The sequence below is a fragment of the Strongylocentrotus purpuratus genome, unplaced genomic scaffold (genome assembly GCF_000002235.5).
Source record: "Strongylocentrotus purpuratus isolate Spur 01 unplaced genomic scaffold, Spur_5.0 spur5_scaffold_9, whole genome shotgun sequence".
Taxonomy (NCBI): domain Eukaryota; kingdom Metazoa; phylum Echinodermata; class Echinoidea; order Camarodonta; family Strongylocentrotidae; genus Strongylocentrotus; species Strongylocentrotus purpuratus.
Window position 1 is genome coordinate 15,675,943 of NW_022145615.1, and position 19,122 is coordinate 15,695,064.

The 19,122-nt window shown below is 39.7% G+C and overlaps 1 protein-coding gene across 1 annotated transcript in view; it reads right to left on the minus strand.

Moving 5' to 3' along the window:
* Window positions 1–18,534, minus strand: part of LOC100888603 (coiled-coil domain-containing protein 34) — a 32,083-nt gene extending 13,549 nt beyond the window's left edge. The window contains exons 1-5 of the mRNA XM_030976583.1: window positions 18,502–18,534; window positions 11,614–11,886; window positions 10,996–11,245; window positions 4,538–4,747; window positions 3,489–3,696 (exon numbers count right to left, since the gene is read on the minus strand). Coding sequence (XP_030832443.1) covers window positions 3,489–3,696; window positions 4,538–4,747; window positions 10,996–11,245; window positions 11,614–11,879 — 934 coding nt within the window. The 5' untranslated portion in view covers window positions 11,880–11,886; window positions 18,502–18,534. The remainder of the gene's footprint in view (window positions 1–3,488; window positions 3,697–4,537; window positions 4,748–10,995; window positions 11,246–11,613; window positions 11,887–18,501) is intronic.
* Between the last annotated feature and the right edge of the window lie 588 nt (window positions 18,535–19,122).

Consider the following 19,122-nt stretch of genomic DNA (forward strand, 5'->3'; position numbering starts at 1 on the left):
TACGGTTGCTTACTGTGTGGAAAGCTTTTACTGCTTCACTTTAGTCCTTGCGTAGGTTATGCGTAGGCTGGCGTACAGGTTTGCTTACGGTTGCTTACTGTGTGGAAAGCTTTTACTGCTTTGTCGATCTGGCGTAGGGTAGCGTGCTGTTGCGTAGGCATGGCGTACAGTAGCGTAGTGTTGCGTACTTTCTGTGTCTAGTTTCTACGCCGAAAGTACACAAAAAAAATTAAACATGTTGAATTGTTTGCGTCCATCTTGCGTACCCCTTTGCCTCCCTCAGCATATAGTAACGTAGGCCAGCGTAGTTGTTACACAACACTACGCAAATCTTCGTATGGACCCCACGCCAATTAGTGACCTGCCAGTGTCACAAATAAAGTATTAAAAATATGCTCATCTGACCCTAATTAAATGCCTAAAACCCCTGAGCTTTCGGGGGTTTATAGCCCCTTGAAACCCGTGGACCCCCGCCTATATACACTCAACCCGCTGCGATCTAACTGACCCCCCCCCCCCCCCCCCCCCCACTTTGAAAAACGTTTCTTGGAGCCTTCATGTAACATGCAAGAATGGTGCATGGTGATGCAGATTATTTTCTGCACACCCCCCCCCCCCCTCCCCCAAACAATTTTACTCATTACGCAACTGACTGTTTTGCAATGCATAAAGTCACATGCTACTGTCTTCTTCCAGTAAAGTGCCGCTTCATGGTGATGAAGATAATCTGGTTGATATTGAACTATTATATGCAAATGTTCTATGCCGAAAGTACACGAAAAAATTAAACATGTTGAATTGTTTGCGTCCATCTTGCGTACCCCTTTGCCTCCCTCAGCATATAGTAACGTAGGCCAGCGTAGTTGTTACACAACACTACGCAAATCTTCGTATGGACCCCACGCCAATTAGTGACCTGCCAGTGTCACAAATAAAGTATTAAAAATATGCTCATCTGACCCTAATTAAATGCCTAAAACCCCTGAGCTTTCGGGGTTTATAGCCCCTTGAAACCCGTGGACCCCCGCCTATATACACTCAACCCGCTGCGATCTAACTGACCCCCCCCCCCCCCACTTTGAAAAACGTTTCTTGGAGCCTTCATGTAACATGCAAGAATGGTGCATGGTGATGCAGATTATTTTCTGCACCCCCCCCCCCCCTCCCCCAAACAATTTTACTCATTACGCAACTGACTGTTTTGCAATGCATAAAGTCACATGCTACTGTCTTCTTCCAGTAAAGTGCCGCTTCATGGTGATGAAGATAATCTGGTTGATATTGAACTATTAATATGCAAATGTACAATTCATTACCTTATTTAATGCTTTCTTGTAATTTACTGTAAATATAAGAAACAAATTTATGGCACTTCGGCCCGCACGCTGTTGTGTGGACGGGTTCTTTGATGGATGGATAGACGTATGTGTACTTGTATAGTTGTACGAATATTGGCCTGCTTGGCCCCCCATACTCTTCGACTCTAGCGCAGCTCACTCAGTCAAAGCACCGTGTATACTGTATACTGTGTACGTGTGTTGACTGAAGTTAGCTTGCGACTGAGCTGTCAGTTCAATGGTTTTCTTGTGAAAACTTTCCTTTAGAAAATGATAATCAAAATTCAGTAAACATGGCCGTAATAATCACAAAATAAGCTTTGATTTCATACCTCCATTCACGAAAACTGTATAAAAATCGCGGCAATCATGATGGAAATAGGTCTGTAAGTTTGGACGTCGACGGGAATTAGCCCCGTGTATCTCTCTGGCCTGTGCAGCTAGTACAAAGCACATCCCATAGCAAGATGGTTTACTCACGGTAATCCAACCCTTTGCATAAAGCATTTAATACGCAACATAATGTGAGTTGATGGTCATCTGTTGTGTGTCTCTTTGATACGGATGTAATGTTGAATATGCATGAGGTATCTCTGTCGTCACGCATATCATGTCTGTTTTCGCCGTGGACATCGACACGGAGGAGGACCTCGGGCGGAGTATATCCAATTCCACAGAGTAGACTCTCCCCCGGACGATGGCACCGGGCACCGGGACCCCGAGGGGAGGGTTCAGGAGGAGATAGCTGCACCAACTTCGGTCGGCGATCTCATTAAAAAACAATAGAATACAAAGGCTCGCGGAGACGTCATGCCCCTCGCGGTGTCTTAGCGTATTACTTATAGTGATGTTTTTGAATTTATATTTCCCAATGTATTTTAAACATTTGTACAAACGTATTTATGTCATTTAAAAAAAAGGAATATTTGTAAAATCATTGCAATTCGGCTATGCCGCAATGATGTTTTTCATTAATAAACCAGTTATCTATCTATCTATCTATCTAACATACCCCGGTGTGTGTAGCTCAATATACAATGGCGTCTTATTTTGTTTACAAGCGACAGATTCCTTTATTTTTGTATCGCTGCATTTGTTATCAAAATAAAACCATGCGCAGGGTTTAGAGTGAGGCAATAGATTACACCTAATAAAACAGCAATCACTGAAGGGAAGTTCTTAATAAGTATTATCTTTAAAATGCTGTTGAAATTTAACCATTTCATTTGGTTTGGCCTGCAAATGTGGCATAGTACCTTAAATGTATCACAATGTCATCTTACCACACTATTGGTGCAGTTGTTATGTACATTTTGTGTGCAAATTAGAGATATTCATCACTGTATGGCTGAATGAGCACAGATTAAAGACAAAATGGCCTGATTCAAAAGTCACAAGACATTGTGTGTGCCTGACTGCCAGTACATTGTTGTGAAACAGCACATGACTGAATGCATTGATTATGGTTTATGAAATAATACTGTTTGATATTCAATTATAAGTATCATATTCCATCCATTTTTATTTTTGAATGGCAAATGCATTATTTGCAATTGTAAAACAGTCATGGTCTCTTTGACATTATTACTGACATCTAATGACATCTAATGTCAAAGAGACCATGAAAGAGCTAGATTTGTCCATCTAGGCCTAGGCCCTCTCAGCTCCCCGTCCGGTTCCTGAGCTACCACCGTCATAATTCTATTGAAAATCGTGCGTGTGCGGGTAGTGCTACGATCGGCAGCGCATATATGCAATCTCTAAATCGCGGCTGGAATGGCATGCAATATCTGTTGCCATGCCAGAGCCATCCTCTTTCAGGTACTACTTTGAGTTTTCATATTTCATTTAGAGATTTCAAACAACTTATTTAAAAAGTGGAAAACCTTTAGAATGATCAGCAATCAGAATGAATGATACTTGGAATTTTTTCGTCCCGAGGCGTGCAAAACCCTAAAAGTTTTAAATATCAAAGGATTTCCTTACTCAAATTATAATATAAACGATTATGCTGTGGCAATTATTTGTATTGTATAGCAGCACAAAAGTGATGTGCATTGTTTTGATGTGGTCCCATTCACACACTTATATAATGCTCCTTTAAGTTGGGTTTGTGAATGGTGCATAAGGCAGTAACTTTGACTGGTTTACCTTTGACAGAGCCCTGAGGATAGCCAAATCGAGTAGCTAGGGGAAATGGTCTCGTCTTGGCCTCTTCTTTCCACTTCAGGTATGCATCTTCCGCCTCTTCTTTCCTCCTCCTTTCGGCTTCTTCTTCAGCACTTTGTTCTTCCTTCTCCTTCTTCTCCTTCATCTCTTTTTCAGCCTTCTTCTTGCTCCTCCATTCTCCATAGTTCTCCTTCAAAATAAGGGAAGATGAAAGGTGATTTCTTATTCTGGCAATTGCAGAAAACAGAATCTCACAGATTTAAACAACACTATTTTAAAGACTACAAAGAATGATAATACAATCACAAAGGTTCATTTTAAGTGACATCTTTCAATGGGAGATGACAAAGGTTGGTCTCTTGATTTGATCAAATTTTGATTAGAAATGAGAAAGATATTTATTTTTGAAGTTGCACTCAGTTAAAAACAAATTGGCAACACAGCCAATACTATGACATATTTTGCATTGAAATTTGCAAGCTCCCCTGCTATTTGCCCTGTACTTAAAAACTTCAAAAATCTATACTTTCCGTAAAGCCCCACTGCACTACTCATAGCTACTTACGCCCTCTATGTAGCAAACAATGCCTAAGCAGTAATAATAATAATAATGAACGTTATTTGTATAGCGCATATCACTAACACCATGATAGTCCCTATGCGCAGTGACAGTTGGTTCCTTTTGCCTATGTCAATTTAGAGCTGATAACCACCTGTCAGTAAAAAAATTTGCAATGATACGTTCACCCTAAATATAATTATTTCGAAGATGTTTTTATACAACCCCTGTATGAATCATCTTTTCCCTTACCAATCAGTAAGAAAACGAAAGTTTATAAAATTGGAGAGGAGCTTGCAAGAAATGTCACAGTGTTGCCAATTTGTGTTTCAATGATGACAACTTTGAAAATTCATAACTTTCTTATTTCTAGTCGGTTTTTGCTCAAACTTTCACTGACCTTTTTCTCTCAATTTCCTGCTTTTATTAAAAGCAACTTAATATCAGGGTGGACTTCCCCTTTAACACTCACCTTTGCTTTCTCCTGTACTCTTCTATTCTCTTCTGCTTCAAGTTGTTTCTTTGTCTTCTCTAGCCTCCAGTTGGCTTTTCTCGATTCTTGCTCCTTAGTTGTTCTTTCCTCAATCCACATGTTGACCTTGACCTCAATGACCTTAGCTTTCTCCACCTTCATCTTCTTCTCTTCTGCAATCTTCAGCTGTTTCTCCCTCTGCAGCTTGGCCTATACTCGATAAAGAGAGAAAAGAAGAGAAGAGAGTGAGAGTGAGAAAGTGAGAGTGAGAAAGGGGGAGGAAGGAGAGGGAGAGTAAGAGAGAGAGGGAGAGAGAGAGAGGGAGAGTAAGAGAGAGAGGGAGAGTGAGAGAGGGGGAAGGGGTAGGAGAGGCTGGAGAGAGAGAGAGAGAGAGAGAGAAAGATAGAGAGACAGAGTGACAGAAAAGGGAGAGAAAGGGAGAGAAAGGGAGGAGAGTAGGGGAAGGAGGAAGAGAGGGAGAGAGAGAGAGAGAGAGAGAGAGAAGAGAGTGAGAGAGAAAGGGGGAAGAAGAGAAAGGAGAGAGAGAGAGATGGAAAAGGGAGAGGGGGAGAGAGAGGGGGGGGGGGGAGAGAATATTCAGAATATGGTGAAAAAATAAGGATCACGACACCTCACCAACAGCTTAGGTAAAGATAATACTCTCAATTTGTGGTCATAAAGGGTGCTAGAAATTCTAGCACCAACTTAAATAATATTTTACATCAAATACCACGCTTTAAACAAAATGAAGTTAGCAAAACAATATGTGGCAAATGCTGGAAGCCCCCCCCCCCCCCCCTACATTTGTTTGTGATTATTTTTCACCGCTAAAGAATCTTGTGCTGAAATTTTACGACTTTTCTTTTGAGTCTTGCGCATCAAGTTAGAATTAAAATAAAACAAAAACAATAAAATATATAAAATTTAAAAAAACAAGGAAATACATAAGGAATAACCTGGCTATTCCAATTTTCTTTTGATATTACTATCCCTAATGGTCTAAAGAATATATGTACCGGTGGTGAATATTAATGTTTAAATATGAAGAATATATGATTTACGATTATTTTTCAACGCTAAAGAATCTTGTGCTAAAATTTTCCGACTTTTCTTTCGAGTCTTGCGCATCAAGTTAGAATTAAAATAAAACAACAAAAACAATAAAATACATAAATTTAAAAAAAAAGGAAATACATAAGGAATAACCTGGCTATTCCTATTTTCTTTTGATATTAATAATAATAATAATAATAATTACATTTATAGGGCGCTTTATACAGATGTTTCTAAGCACACAGGTGGTACTGTCTAACTTTTAATTATTCAACATGTTTAATACCTTAAAAGCAACAAAGTTAAATGAAATATTACTAATACAATGCAATACAATACAATTGAGTTGAATGGAGTTAACTACTTGTGTGCGCCTCCAGTAAACTATAACTGATTAAAAAGGTGGGTTTTGAGAAGGGTTTTGAATGATTGGATGGATGGGGCATTTTGAATATGGGGTGGGAGTTTTTTCCAGAGGGCGGGGGCAATCGATGAAAAGGCACGGTCACCATAACAGGTTTTTGTTCGTGGGCCGTGAATTAATTGCATGGAGGAAGATGAACGGAGGGATCTGGCAGAAGAGGAGGATCGAAGGGAGACTAGGTCAAGAAGATATTTAGGGGCAAGGTTATGTGTTATTTTGTACAAAAGAAGTAGGATTTTGAAAGTAATGCGAGAATGGACCGGTAGCCAATGAAGTGAGCGAAGAACGGGTGATATATGGTCATATTTCCTACTTAATGTGATCAATCTAGCTGCTGAATTTTGGATGCGCTGGAGAGGAGATATATGAGAAATTGGGAGGCCGGCAAGGAGGGAGTTGCAATAGTCCAGATGGGAAGAGACGAAGGCGTGGACAAGTCTTTCAGTGGAGGCTTTGTCAAACAGTCGCCTGATCTTTCCAATTTTGTAGATGCCCCAAGATGCAGATTTGCAGACGTTTTTGATGTGCTTTTGAAGAGTAAGGTCTTTGTCCAATGTGATGCCCAGGTCTCTAACATATTCAGAGGTCTTTAGTACACCCTCGTCGGTTGTCAGAACTTATAGAGGCACTGTGCTCCTGAACTGTGAGGAAAAATGGATCAGTTCTGACTTTTTTCATTAAGACGGAGTCTGTTATTGGCTGACCAGACCTTGATGTCTAAAAGAAGACAATCTTTTAGGGAATTAACAGCATCGACTTTACCACGAGGTGACATAGTTAAATAAATTTGAGTGTCATCTGCATACATAGCGTAGTTCACACCCTGATGACGAGTGATGGTTCTTGCGAGAGGACCAGTGTAAAGAAGAAACAGCAAAGGGCCGACGACGGAGCCTTGAGAAACTCCGCAGTGGAAAGCAAGTGGAGCTGAGCAGGTCCCGTTGATTATTATCTTCTGTGTACGGTCTTGTAGATATGACTTGATCCATTGCAGGGCAGTCCCTGAGATGGAGTAGTCATTTTCAAGACGATGTAGCAGCACGGTGTGGTCAAGCGTGTCAAACACTGCGGAATAGTCCAAAAGAAGTAGAACGGCCTCATCACCCTTGTCAACAGCAAGGAGTAGATCGTTGAGTACTTTCAACAATGCAGTTTCTGTTGAGTGGAGGCTGCGGTATGCGGACTGGTTTCCGGGGAGCAGATGGTGACTGTCCACGTAATACATGAGTTGGTTAGCCACGATTCTTTCCAAGACCTTGCTCACAAATGGCAAATTGGCAATTGGGCGGTAATTGCCAAGGACATTTGAGTCTAGGTTAGGCTTTTTCAACAGAGGGACAACGAGTGACGTTTTGAATGTCGGAGGAACCACACCTGATGACAATGATGCATTGATGATGTAGGTCAGGACCGGAAGCAGTTCATCAAGGCAATCTTTGAGCAGCCAAGTTGGAATAGGATCCAGACTGCAAGATTTCGGTGGAGTAGACTTGATTAGACGTCGAAGCTGGACTTCAGTCACTGGCATAAACCCACTCGGGCTACAATTTAGCGGGTTCTCAGGAGGTTGGACGTGTGACTGCACATAATAAACATTAGGTGCAAAAGAATACACAATATCACTGATTTTCTTCTTGAAGTATTCACTGAACTGATTGGCAAGTTCAGAATTGGAGAAGTGTTCGGGATAAATGGAAGACTGAATAGGAGATGAGAGTTTCTTCACGATGTTAAACAGCTGTTTAGAGTCAGCATTGGCAATCTCTTTCCTCAGGTATTGCGATTTAGGTGATGTGAATGTAGTATGACTCACATTCTTGACGATACAGCTCCTTGTCAATCTGCAGGCCTGACTTTAACATGCGACGTTCAGCGCGACGCCTATGTCGCCTGGCCTCCCTAATCTCATCAGAGAACCAAGGGGTATTAGGTCTGATAGTAACAGTCACAGTTTTCAGAGGGGCATGCTTGTCCATCAGTTTAACCAAACTGTCATTATAGAATGAAACTGCTTCAGAAGGACAAGAAGGACACGGAGAAGATGTCAATTCCTGTTAGATGTCCTGACGAAAGAAGTTAGAGTCGATGTTGCGAAGCTTTCTGAAGCTCACCTTCCTTTTAGGGTTTTTAGGCCCTTTGAGATTAATGGTGGAAAGGATGGCAGAGTGATCAGATGGGAGAGATGACAAAAGAGTAATGTGGGAAATAATATCTTCAGATTTTCTACTGAGAACTAGATCGAGTGTATGGCCTGCGTGGTGCGTGGGACCCTGGACATGCTGTTGGAACCCAAGGGCTTCTATAGCATTAAGAAAAGATTGAGCAAACCTATCAGAAGAATCATCTACGTGTATATTAAAGTCGCCAAGAAGGATAGGAGGGTGATTATCTACAGCAGCACTCTCAAGAAGAGTTAAAAACTCTTCAAGGAAATCATTTTTAGTAAAGGTGTGCCGTGAGGATTGGGGTGGGCGGTAGATACAATAAACTCTAACAGTAGATGAAGAAGTAAGATGGATCGTGAGGTCCAACAATTCAAATGACAGACAATTGTAACTGTCATTGACAATACAGGATGCAGTAGACCTATAGAGGACACAAATACCACCTCCTCTAGAAGACTTTCTTGGATGATTGATTATATCAAAATTAGGAAGGGAAAATTTCAACTCGGCTAGGGTAGGCTCATCTCTATGGTCACCAGAAAGCCACGACTCGGTAATGACTAACACATAAATATTATTATCTATGATCAGAGAAGACACCACATCAGATTTATTATTCAAGGATCTTGCATTCCATAAACCAAACTGAGACCCACTGGAAGTCTCACTAAGGGACTGTGACCTTGGGACCCTTCGCCTGCGTCCTCGGTGCGTACGACGCCGCCGGCAAATCCCAAGATCACATACCCTTCTCCACACAGTCTGTGGAAGCAGGTGACTGGGCTTCATATTAATCTGATGGTCAATGTAATGAATACGATTTGATTGTGAACTATTGTAATAATCATTAGCATATTGAGATACATCAACTTTGTAACATGGGCCTGGGTTCATTTGGATATCAGCCGATAACAAGATGGCTAACTGGAAACAGGCACTAGTATTGTTATAATATGCAATAGGTTTACTACAGTATTTGACATGTCTGTATACAGGAAAGAGTAACCTTTGATTTGGAGCTACAAGCATTCCAAGCACATCAGGTGGCAGAATTAATACATGGTTGACATTCAAAAGAAATACAATCAGGGGTACACAAAAGAAGAGATGCCAGATTTTAAACCCCTCCATTGATGTGGAGGTACTACTAATGACTGCCGTTGAAACATACAAAGTGAACTGATATAACAAAGTATTGAAAGTAAATACAAAGTAATTATACAAAGTAAAGTGTACAAAGTAAATGTACAGTACTGAGCACTGAAAATGGCAGTGCAGAGCAAGGTTCAGTATTAAAGGTAAAGACCAGTTTATATGGTCATGTGATTGCATTGTGAAAAAAACGTTGTGGAATCGATCAGAAAAGGTTGATCATCTAGCATCTAGCATCTGCAAGGTTCTGGAATCATCAAAATGATAAGAAATTTGGCCCATTCTTCGTAAAGTTACAAGCACTATACACAGAAAGGTGTATATGGGACTACCCTATATCTCTCACAGACCATGAGAGAAACAAATTTACCAAATATAGGAATTAGTAGGCGGTTTACCGGCAAATTTGTTATCATCATGTATTAGTCAAAACATATTCTTTCACATGATTGGTAATGAGAGCTTCCATTTCATTTTTTGAAATTGGGGCGTTTCCAATACTGGTCTTTACCTTTAAGATCAGAGATACAAAAATTAAACTTCTAAGTAATAAGTATGGAGCTAACTTACCAAAATATTGATTTAAAAATGTCTAGCAAGATCCTTGACACACACAGAATACAATGTATACAACAAAATTGCCAAATTGCAGCAAAAACTTAACTAAAATAGCAACACAATCAGAGCCCTAAAATGAGAGAGGCTACCTATGGAGGCGCACACCAAAAAAAAAAAAAATTACTATCCCCAATGGTCTAAAGAATATGTGCCGGTAGTGAAAATTTATGTTTAAATATATGAAGAATATATGATTTATGGGTAAAAAAGTGAATTTTATTACCTTAATTGCATGAATTACCATTAATATGCAAATGAGTGAATTTTCAAAAAATGTATATTACCATAGTAATCTATACATTTCACTTGCATGCATGCAAATTTTCGCGAAAAACAAAGGGGGGGAGGCTTAGAAGCATTCCCAGGGCTAGATAGGGTTAAAGTTAATAGAAAGTTTTGGTATGGGTCATGAATTTGGTTCAATTGAGGATAATGGAAGCATATGCGATCCTACAATATTTAGAGATCGTTATCATGGTTGAAATCGAGTCTAAAGTGATGAAATCGTAAATAATAAACTCTTTATGTTGTAAAGCTCCTTCTTAAGGTCAATATATTAATTTAGCCATTAAACAATATTTCTTGACTAAAATGGACTGATTGGCTATAGATTGGAAATTATATATCACAACTGCATATTCTTAGATTTTCATGGTCGCAGCTACCATTGTATGGCCTTAGGCGCTACCGGTATCTGAAATTATCAAAATTTACCAGGCGCACCGGTAAATTTTGATATTCAATTTTTCTCGAAACCAGAAGTGTTTTAGGGGCTAAATTTTCTAGTGCTTATAATGCATCCACAGGGGCATCCAAATATATCAAAATTGTAAAGAATCACTATCCAGCCAATTTTAAAAACTTTGATGGGACTGCCAAGAGCCCTATAGACGAACTGTAAGTTTCATAACATTTATTTCTTCTTGGGTTCCCAAAAGTTAGTGGGATATGCCAGCTCATACACCACCATTTGCAGTTTTGTGGACCCACACCCTCTCTCTTTTGTCCGCAAGAACTTGGGGGATCCCGTTTAGTAACAGCATTACCTTTTCTTTCACTCTCTTTCTCTCTTGTTTAGTCTTCTCGATCAGCCATTTCTCCCACGGGGTCAACTGCGGGACTTTGTTGGATGTCGTTTGAGAGGTGGATGTTGAATGGGAGTCACTGGTCTTTGGCAGGGAGTACCTGGACGAATTGCTGCAACACTCCATCTGAGACTTTGAGCGAGAGGTCGATGAAGACCTCGATCGTGACCTTGTAGTTGAGGTCTGTGATCTAACAATAGAGGACCGTGAGCTACAAGTTCATGGAATACATTCCAAGATTTTAAAAGAGAAAAAAGAAAATGTCAGTTGCGAGCAGAGATTTGATTTGATTTGGTTTACTGGTTCTGGCATAATTTTGTTTAAATTATGCACATATTGAGCTTAGAACACATTTTTTTACGATTTATAAAAAGAAATCATGAAAATCTCAGAAATTAAGTCCACTATTGGCTTGAAATGAGGCCCAAGCATAAATTATTATATAAATAAGATATTCAATTTTCAAAGTACATTGTATTTATTATTTCATATTTTGTTAAGCAGTTAAAGTCAAAGTATGCGAGTTACATTAGGTTCCTTTTGGCTCTCAACAGACAACATTAGGTATTAGAGGTCTACCTTAGTTTGGATGATGATGATGATGAAGAAGTGGATATGTCTTCATCATCTTCTGATTGGTTTCCCAACACATCTGGTAAATCCTTGATGCTGCTATGGGATAGGATGGAGAGAAGGGAACGTGTCGATTCACCAGTCTCGTCTAGGGACAGGGATGTGGTAGCGTGTTTGCCATGATCTCCCTGGCCATCTGAACTTTGACCTCTGTTACCCTTAGGAGTCGAGTGGGATCTCTGGTGGATGTAGTCCCCCATAATAATCTTCATCCGGTATCTTTACACAACAAGAAAGAAGGTTTATTACAAGGCAACGATTTACAATAAGTATGCTTTTTAATATAGCTCCGCAAACCGTAGTAGCAGCGTGCGGTATACCAGTTGAGATCACACGTCATGGCGATCTCAACCGCACGCTCGCACGCTATGTGATGTGGGATGCTAAATGTTAGCGTGCTAGCTAAGGTTGTGCACAACAGTGTAATGATGTACCCGAGTACACTCTCAGGCTTACAAGCGAATACTTGGATATTCGGACGCCATGTTTTTTTATTTTTAAAATTTTTTTTTGAATTTTTTTGAATTTTTTTTTGTTTTTGTTTTTTGCCACCACCATACCTTTGGAGCAGTATTCCAGTTCTGTTGCTGAAACGCATTCAATTTTACTTCGACTTGCAGATTTAATAATAATAATAACAGTAAATAATGCTGTTTTAAAAAACCAAAGATGGTAGAATAATTTTCCTACAAGACCAAACAGAAATCCAGACATTTGGTCCCAGTTTCTGAGTGGTGAGTTTGACAGTGCTTGAGTTGGGAAACATTTTTACCAACGGCACCATGCTAGCGGCCGCGGCTCACCCAGGCATGGCTAAGCGTCGGCCTGGACAGATTTTTATTTTATTTTTTTTGCGGCCGAATATTCAGGTACGAGAAATCGTACCAGAGTAGTTGTCAACCGTGCGGGTACTCGAGCAATCGACTACACGTCGCAGCCGTAGTGCTAGTGTGCAGTTGAGATCACCATGACATGCGATCTCAACTGGTATACCTCACGCTAATATTTAGCATCCCACATCACAACCATCAGAACATCCCAGTGTCGCACTGCATGCATTTCATCTATATACAGCACATTCAACGGAAACAGCTCTAACACAAGTCAGAGGTCAGCGCCATTGTAATGTAAAAAGGCGATTCGCATGGTACATGTGGACTTCTACCCAAGCTCCATCGATCTGGTAAGAAATTTGCTATTATTTCGTTATTTTTACCTCCGATTTTGAAATTCCGGAGGTAAGTAGGAGTAAAAGGCCCATAAAATTCATCAGGCCACTGTCCAATATTGGTCGGGTGCGGGAAAGTGTGATTTGGGACACATTTTAGGTTTTGTTTACCTGCCTCTCCATGCGGTGGTATGGGAGCCGGTTCCAGAGAGCCCATAAGGCTAGTCTAGACCCTAGCAAAAACTATGACTAGATAATGAAGAGGCATAAATAGTAACTTTCACGAGAACACATATATATCAAATTTACTATACCCGAGGCTTGTCGAGGGTATAGTAAATTTGATATAAATTTGCCTTGAGGAAGTTTGCTAGAGCCAAGATAGACATTTTATATCTGTTTTAATTTATATCCCTCATGAGTAGCTCACTTTTTAAAAGAAAATATTACAAAGCCTGCATGCATTGTTTTCTTGCTGTAGTATTCACCGTTTTGATTCTAAGCTCCAGCATCGAACTGCGTGAGAATGAGGTCTAGGGCCTTGTTATCCACAAGATCATCAAAATCAGCTTTTATTTCCTTACAAAGATCCTGAAACATATAAAGTCTGTACCTGATCTGTTTCTTCTTGTTTCTGCTGTCATTTCCTTCTTTAAATTTCAACAATTCTTCCACATTTAACAGATGTGAACAGGGAAAGAAATATAACTTCACACATGTGCACGCCCACCTACAACCCACCATTGGTATGCACTTGTATTGTGCAGCAGTTTGCTGTGAAACCTGTGAAAAAGTGTAGTCTACTAATATCAATGTTTTTCCGAAAAATACTCAAAAAATGACAAGAAAATTGACACGAAACAGGTAATAATAGGGAGGCCAATGCCCGGGCGTAAGGCTTCTACACCTATGATTTGTGCACTCGTCGTCCACTTCAAAAAATTAGCAGAGAGAAAAAAATGATGTAAAAATAAAAATTGATGAAAATAAGAAAAGAAAATACAATTATATATTTCACAACATACCTATAATCACGGATCTGTAACGGCCTTTCACCATTTGTTGATGATCTTGCAGATTTTGACGTATTTGAATCCAATAATTGTGTAGCAGAAGAACATGACGCGCACGCACCACCGACTAAGAAAATCCTAGAGGGCGTAGAGGTTTGCTCACTAAAAGCCTTCTCATTGGCAGAAGGTCTACACCTTAAAAATATGGGATCTGTTTTGAGTAAAGAACTTTTGATAGAGATCAACATTTCAGATGTTCACAATTGCCACTTCTAAACAACTAGAAAATATAAAGAAAAAAGATTATATCTTTTTAAATACAGGGTTTTACAAACTGAACAATCGAAGGTAGATAGAGTACGATGTTTCTGTCATTCTTGCGTTGGTTTGAGGCCGATAGCTACAGCCATCTCAAATTGAGAAGGAAAACTGTGAACAGAGATGTCATTGTTCCAGCTCCAAAAACAGGTCTTGCGACATCATAATATGAATATGTATGAGCTTTGGTCACATCGCGCGCAAAACAAATTTGACGTAGTCTCACACATAGCACCTTATTCTCAGCACTAGATACCAGTGTCGTGCAGTAATGTATGAGAAGTGTTAAAAAAGACATTTCAGTAAAAAAAAAAAAATCTACGTGAGCAGTCTATACTTCAATTGAGAAGTGGAATGAATGCCATGATTTGAAGGTGTGTGTTTTAGTGTACGATATGATTAGTGAGAGAGAGAGAGAGTCAGAGAGAGGGAGAGAAATATCTCTGTTAGTACATACATGTCTACGTATGCAGTCTGTATTGTGTTCGCTGCAAGTTGGACTTATCGATTGCGATCGTTGATAATGCAGTGTCAGATTGATCTTTACTCATGAGGAAATAGTAATGGAATACTCTCGAAACTAAGGTAGGCCTATTTATTTATTAGGTGGTCTGTCGTTTTTGACAGATAACCTATTGTTTTCATCAGAATTTTCTTTCTTCTTTATTTATTATTATTATTATTTATTTTTATTTATTTCTCCCCCTTTTTTGTGCCAAGGATAGCTCAAGTTCGTTCTAGTCAATTTCATTCAATTTTGGCACAGTCATAGGTCATTGTCATGAGACGTGACAGAAACATTTTCAAGGTCATCAAGTTTTCATGACGTCATCCAGGCGCCATTTTGTGTTTTTTTGGTACTTTCAACTCATGACCATATCTTCATAACGAAAAGGCATTTCTTATTCATATTTGTCATGATTAAGGTCAATATCCGTCCGGTCAATTTCAGGTCAGAAAACGCGCGTGCATGCGTACGTCCGCGCATCAGCGCGCGCGCGCAAAAAATAAAAATGCTCCAAATCGTCTCAAATTCATTTTGCATACGTTTCAGGCCATTTTAAGCGTTTCGCAAAAAAAAGTTCGCACGCGCATGCGCGCGCGTTTTCGCGCGTACTGGTATTTTCCAACATAGAATCGCCAAATTTTCTCTGTCATCATATTTGGCACATTTTTTCAAGCATTTTGATACCTTGTTCACCCTTTTCTGCCAATTAATAACGGAATGAGCGTCCGTTTAAGATAATTTCCGTGCGTGCGAGCTTTTGTAATACATAGCATACATGGGCAAAAACATGCCTTTACAAAATCCATTGTAGCTCTTTAGCATGCAAGGTTACCCCAATTTTTTTTCCATATCTTGATAAAGTGTGAGTCGAAGATATGATTTCATGTCTCATTTGACCCTCACTTAACTCATGACGTCATCATAATGGCCTCCGAACTCAAAATTTCAATTTGCATATTATGACGTTAGCATATTTTTGAAAATTGACTGTATCTCTGTAAATATTGATCAATTTCCTTCCAAATTTTGATATGATCTAGCTTACACAATTCTCTACAAATGCAGTAACCACAATTTTCATTTTGCAAAGGTATCATTGCGTATTTTTGCGATTAAAGGTGGAATGTCAATTTTTCACATTTTGCGTGTATTCTCTATGGGACATGACTTTTTCTCAAAACTGGATTCTACATCCTGTCTTTTGCGAGCAATATCTCCGTCGTTTTAGCTTTGTTTTCGCTGAGCTTTGAGTATGTTGTAGCTGAGACAATAAGCTATCACAAATGTGCCCTTTATTTTTCGATCAGATGCCGGGATCATGCTCATATCTCACTTGCAAAGTGGGATTTGATAATTCCATCTTCCGTTTACGTGTAATCTCTATGGGAAATGTTTTGGTATATCGGTAACGCACTTGACTTCCGACCTCGAGGTCCCTGGTTCGAGTCCGGGCATCTCCAACAATTTTTTTTTCTCACTTTTTTTCTTTTTGACCTTTCACTGTACCATCTCCTTTGAATATTAAAACTCATAGAATCGCAAATAATATAATAAACAACCATATTTACTTAATTATTACCCTATTATCACTTGATCTATTACTTTTTGCGTGTAATCCTTATGGGAGATGACTTTTTCTCAATCTGGATTCTACATTCATGTCTTTTGCGAGCAATATCGCCGTTATTTCAGCTCGATTTTTGTCGATTTTTGAGTATCTTGTAGCTGAGACTATACGCTATCTAAATGTCCCCTCATTTTTTCAATCAGATGTCATCATGGTCTGTTGATGATGATCATCAACATCACCATGATCATCATCATCGTCATCACCATTACTATCAAGATCATCATCATCATGATCATCATCATGATCATCATTGTTTACATGTCTATATAACTTCTACCTTTTTCAATATAGTACATATTATAATCTATCATAAGACTTGAATACAGACCACCTTATTCGTCCTCGTGACGAATTAAATTCTAGTTTTTTACTTTACTTTTATTTTCATTTCGGAGTTTGCAATGAGTGGCTTTCAAGCTTTCTCTCTATGTTTTGACCCTCCATGCCATGGCTGCTACCATGGCTCTATTTTAGGATTGCGTCTTGCATGCAATTACCGTACCTGGCCTGTAGTACTGTGTCGGTGTGTGCGACCGATTCAAGGCTAGCCGGTGATGATGAATGTACTTTCGCGCGAAGCTTTGGACTTGTTGTCCGGGCAATGACAAGCCTATTCCCTCGGGCCTGTCTAATTCTCAACGTAATGAAATTGATTGTTTCAAGGCTCTTACGTACGGCCAGGCGTAGAAGGAAAGACATAGAAAAGCGCTGGATATCTCCTATTTTATGGAACTTCTGGAGTCGGTAGATGGGTGAGTTGTCTTAGTGAAAGAAAATGCTTTCTTTTAATCTTTGTTTTATAATAAAAAAATTAGTAATTAAAAAGTTAGATTTTAGCATTGGCCTCCCTAATATCTCATTCATCGCGGTCCTGCTTTTTGGTTCCGTACAGTCCCGATAGGACAAACTTCAGTCTCTATAATCGGAGGTCTAGTGGAGCCAGACGTAGTCTCAGTGGAACAACCGACGATTAGAGAGACTGAAGCTTTTGGTCTACTCCCAAGTGTACTCTTCCTCCTCCTTCACCGCACCAGCAAAGAATTGGAACTCTTTGAAGAAAGACCCAAGACTAGAGAGTTTGTCTCACTCGATGCCTTCAATAAAGTGGCATTGAGGAATGGCACCGTCTAGCATGCAGACAAGCTACTTTTTATTTTTAGGCCTAGGCCTAAGATCTAGGCCTAGGCCTATAATATATATCTGCGTAATATTGACTGTGCGCTTCAACCCACTCTAGTGCAGGCCTCGAATTACATCAAATTTAGGTCAAGGCCACTTTTTGATAGGGCACAAATCCACTGAAATGGGCACAAATCTATCCTAAGGGGCACTAAGGCCAAAGTGGAAAGTGTGCGTAAAATCACCTCCCGCCATTTTCATCATGGGGGGGGGGGGGGGGGGGCTGGGGCCCCCCCCCCCACTCCCAACTGAGCAACGTTTCTTTACACAAAGCGTGAGCACTAAAGCGTATAAGGCTGTTCTGTCTCTAAAGAGAGAGCCGACCCTACCCAAATCAGAGGCTAACGAACGAAAGAGACAAACAAATTCGGTCTAAGTCAGTTGGTGTATATTATGTACTAGACTACAAGTAGACCGAATTTTCCGTCTCTTTCGTTCGTTAAGCCTCTTATTTGGGTAGGGTCGGCTCTTTCTTTAGAGACGGAAGCCGACTATATACGCATTCCCTTGCTAACACCATGGCCATTTATTATGGCCATATTTTTATGCCCCGAAAATCCCTCCAAATGTCATTTTACCTTGTGCATGTTATATTGTAAATTAGGCCTAGATCTAGGCTATAATAAATCGGTTCGACTTACCAACTTGACTGAAATAATCTGTTTAATGGTCCCTTTTTACCATTTTAGGAAATTATGGGTCAAAATCGAAGTTCATGTTGAAAATCTTGCAAGACATGGATTTCGATTTTGACCCATAATTTCCTAAAAAGGGACCATTAAACGGATTATTTCAGTCAAGTTGGTAAGTGGAACCGATTTATCGGCTCTCTCTTTAGAGACAGAACAGCCTTTTAGGCCTATACGCTTTAGTGCTCACGCTTTGTGTAAAGAAACGTTAGGGATCTACACCAACTTGGCAAAACCTACCGGCCAAATTCCATATTTCACAGGATGCATATCCGGTGCATTTCATTTTGACGATTAGGTCTAGGCTTAACTACTTCGGTTCCACTTACCTACTTGACGTTCTGCTTAGGGTTAGTCTAGCAGCAAAGAAAAAAGCTTGGCACTCCGCCTAGATTATAGGCTACTCCCGGGGAGACTTTTCTTTTTCTTTACTTCTTTTTTGTTCTCTCTCTCTCTCTCTCTTTTCTTTTTTTTTTTTCTTTTCTCTCTTCTCTTTTCTTTTCTCTTCTCCTTTCTTTTCTCTTCTCCCTTTTTATATCTCTTCTTCTTTTTGTCCCCTCTTCTTTTTTTTCTCCCCCGCCACTGCATTGTCAGAAAAATATTCATTGTAGAATCTAGTTTAGGGCCTAACAGTTAGACCTAGACCCCTATGTTATTATTTTTATCGAAAAAATGTACCGGTATACTTACATGAATGCAAAAGAAAAGAAAAGAAAAATATGTGAGCCAGAGAAAAAGAAACAGCGCCATCTAATAATAGGGTCTAATCATTGATGATGAAGTCGCCCTGACCTACAGATTATAGACTACAATGTATTACGTATTAAATACTACAAAAGAGACAAAGAAGGCACTTACCGATATCTTTATGCTCGGATGTACTCTCAAGTCGTGTATCAGTGTCAGTGTCTTGTTCTCCGTCTGTCTTGCCAGTGGACGAAGACCAATGG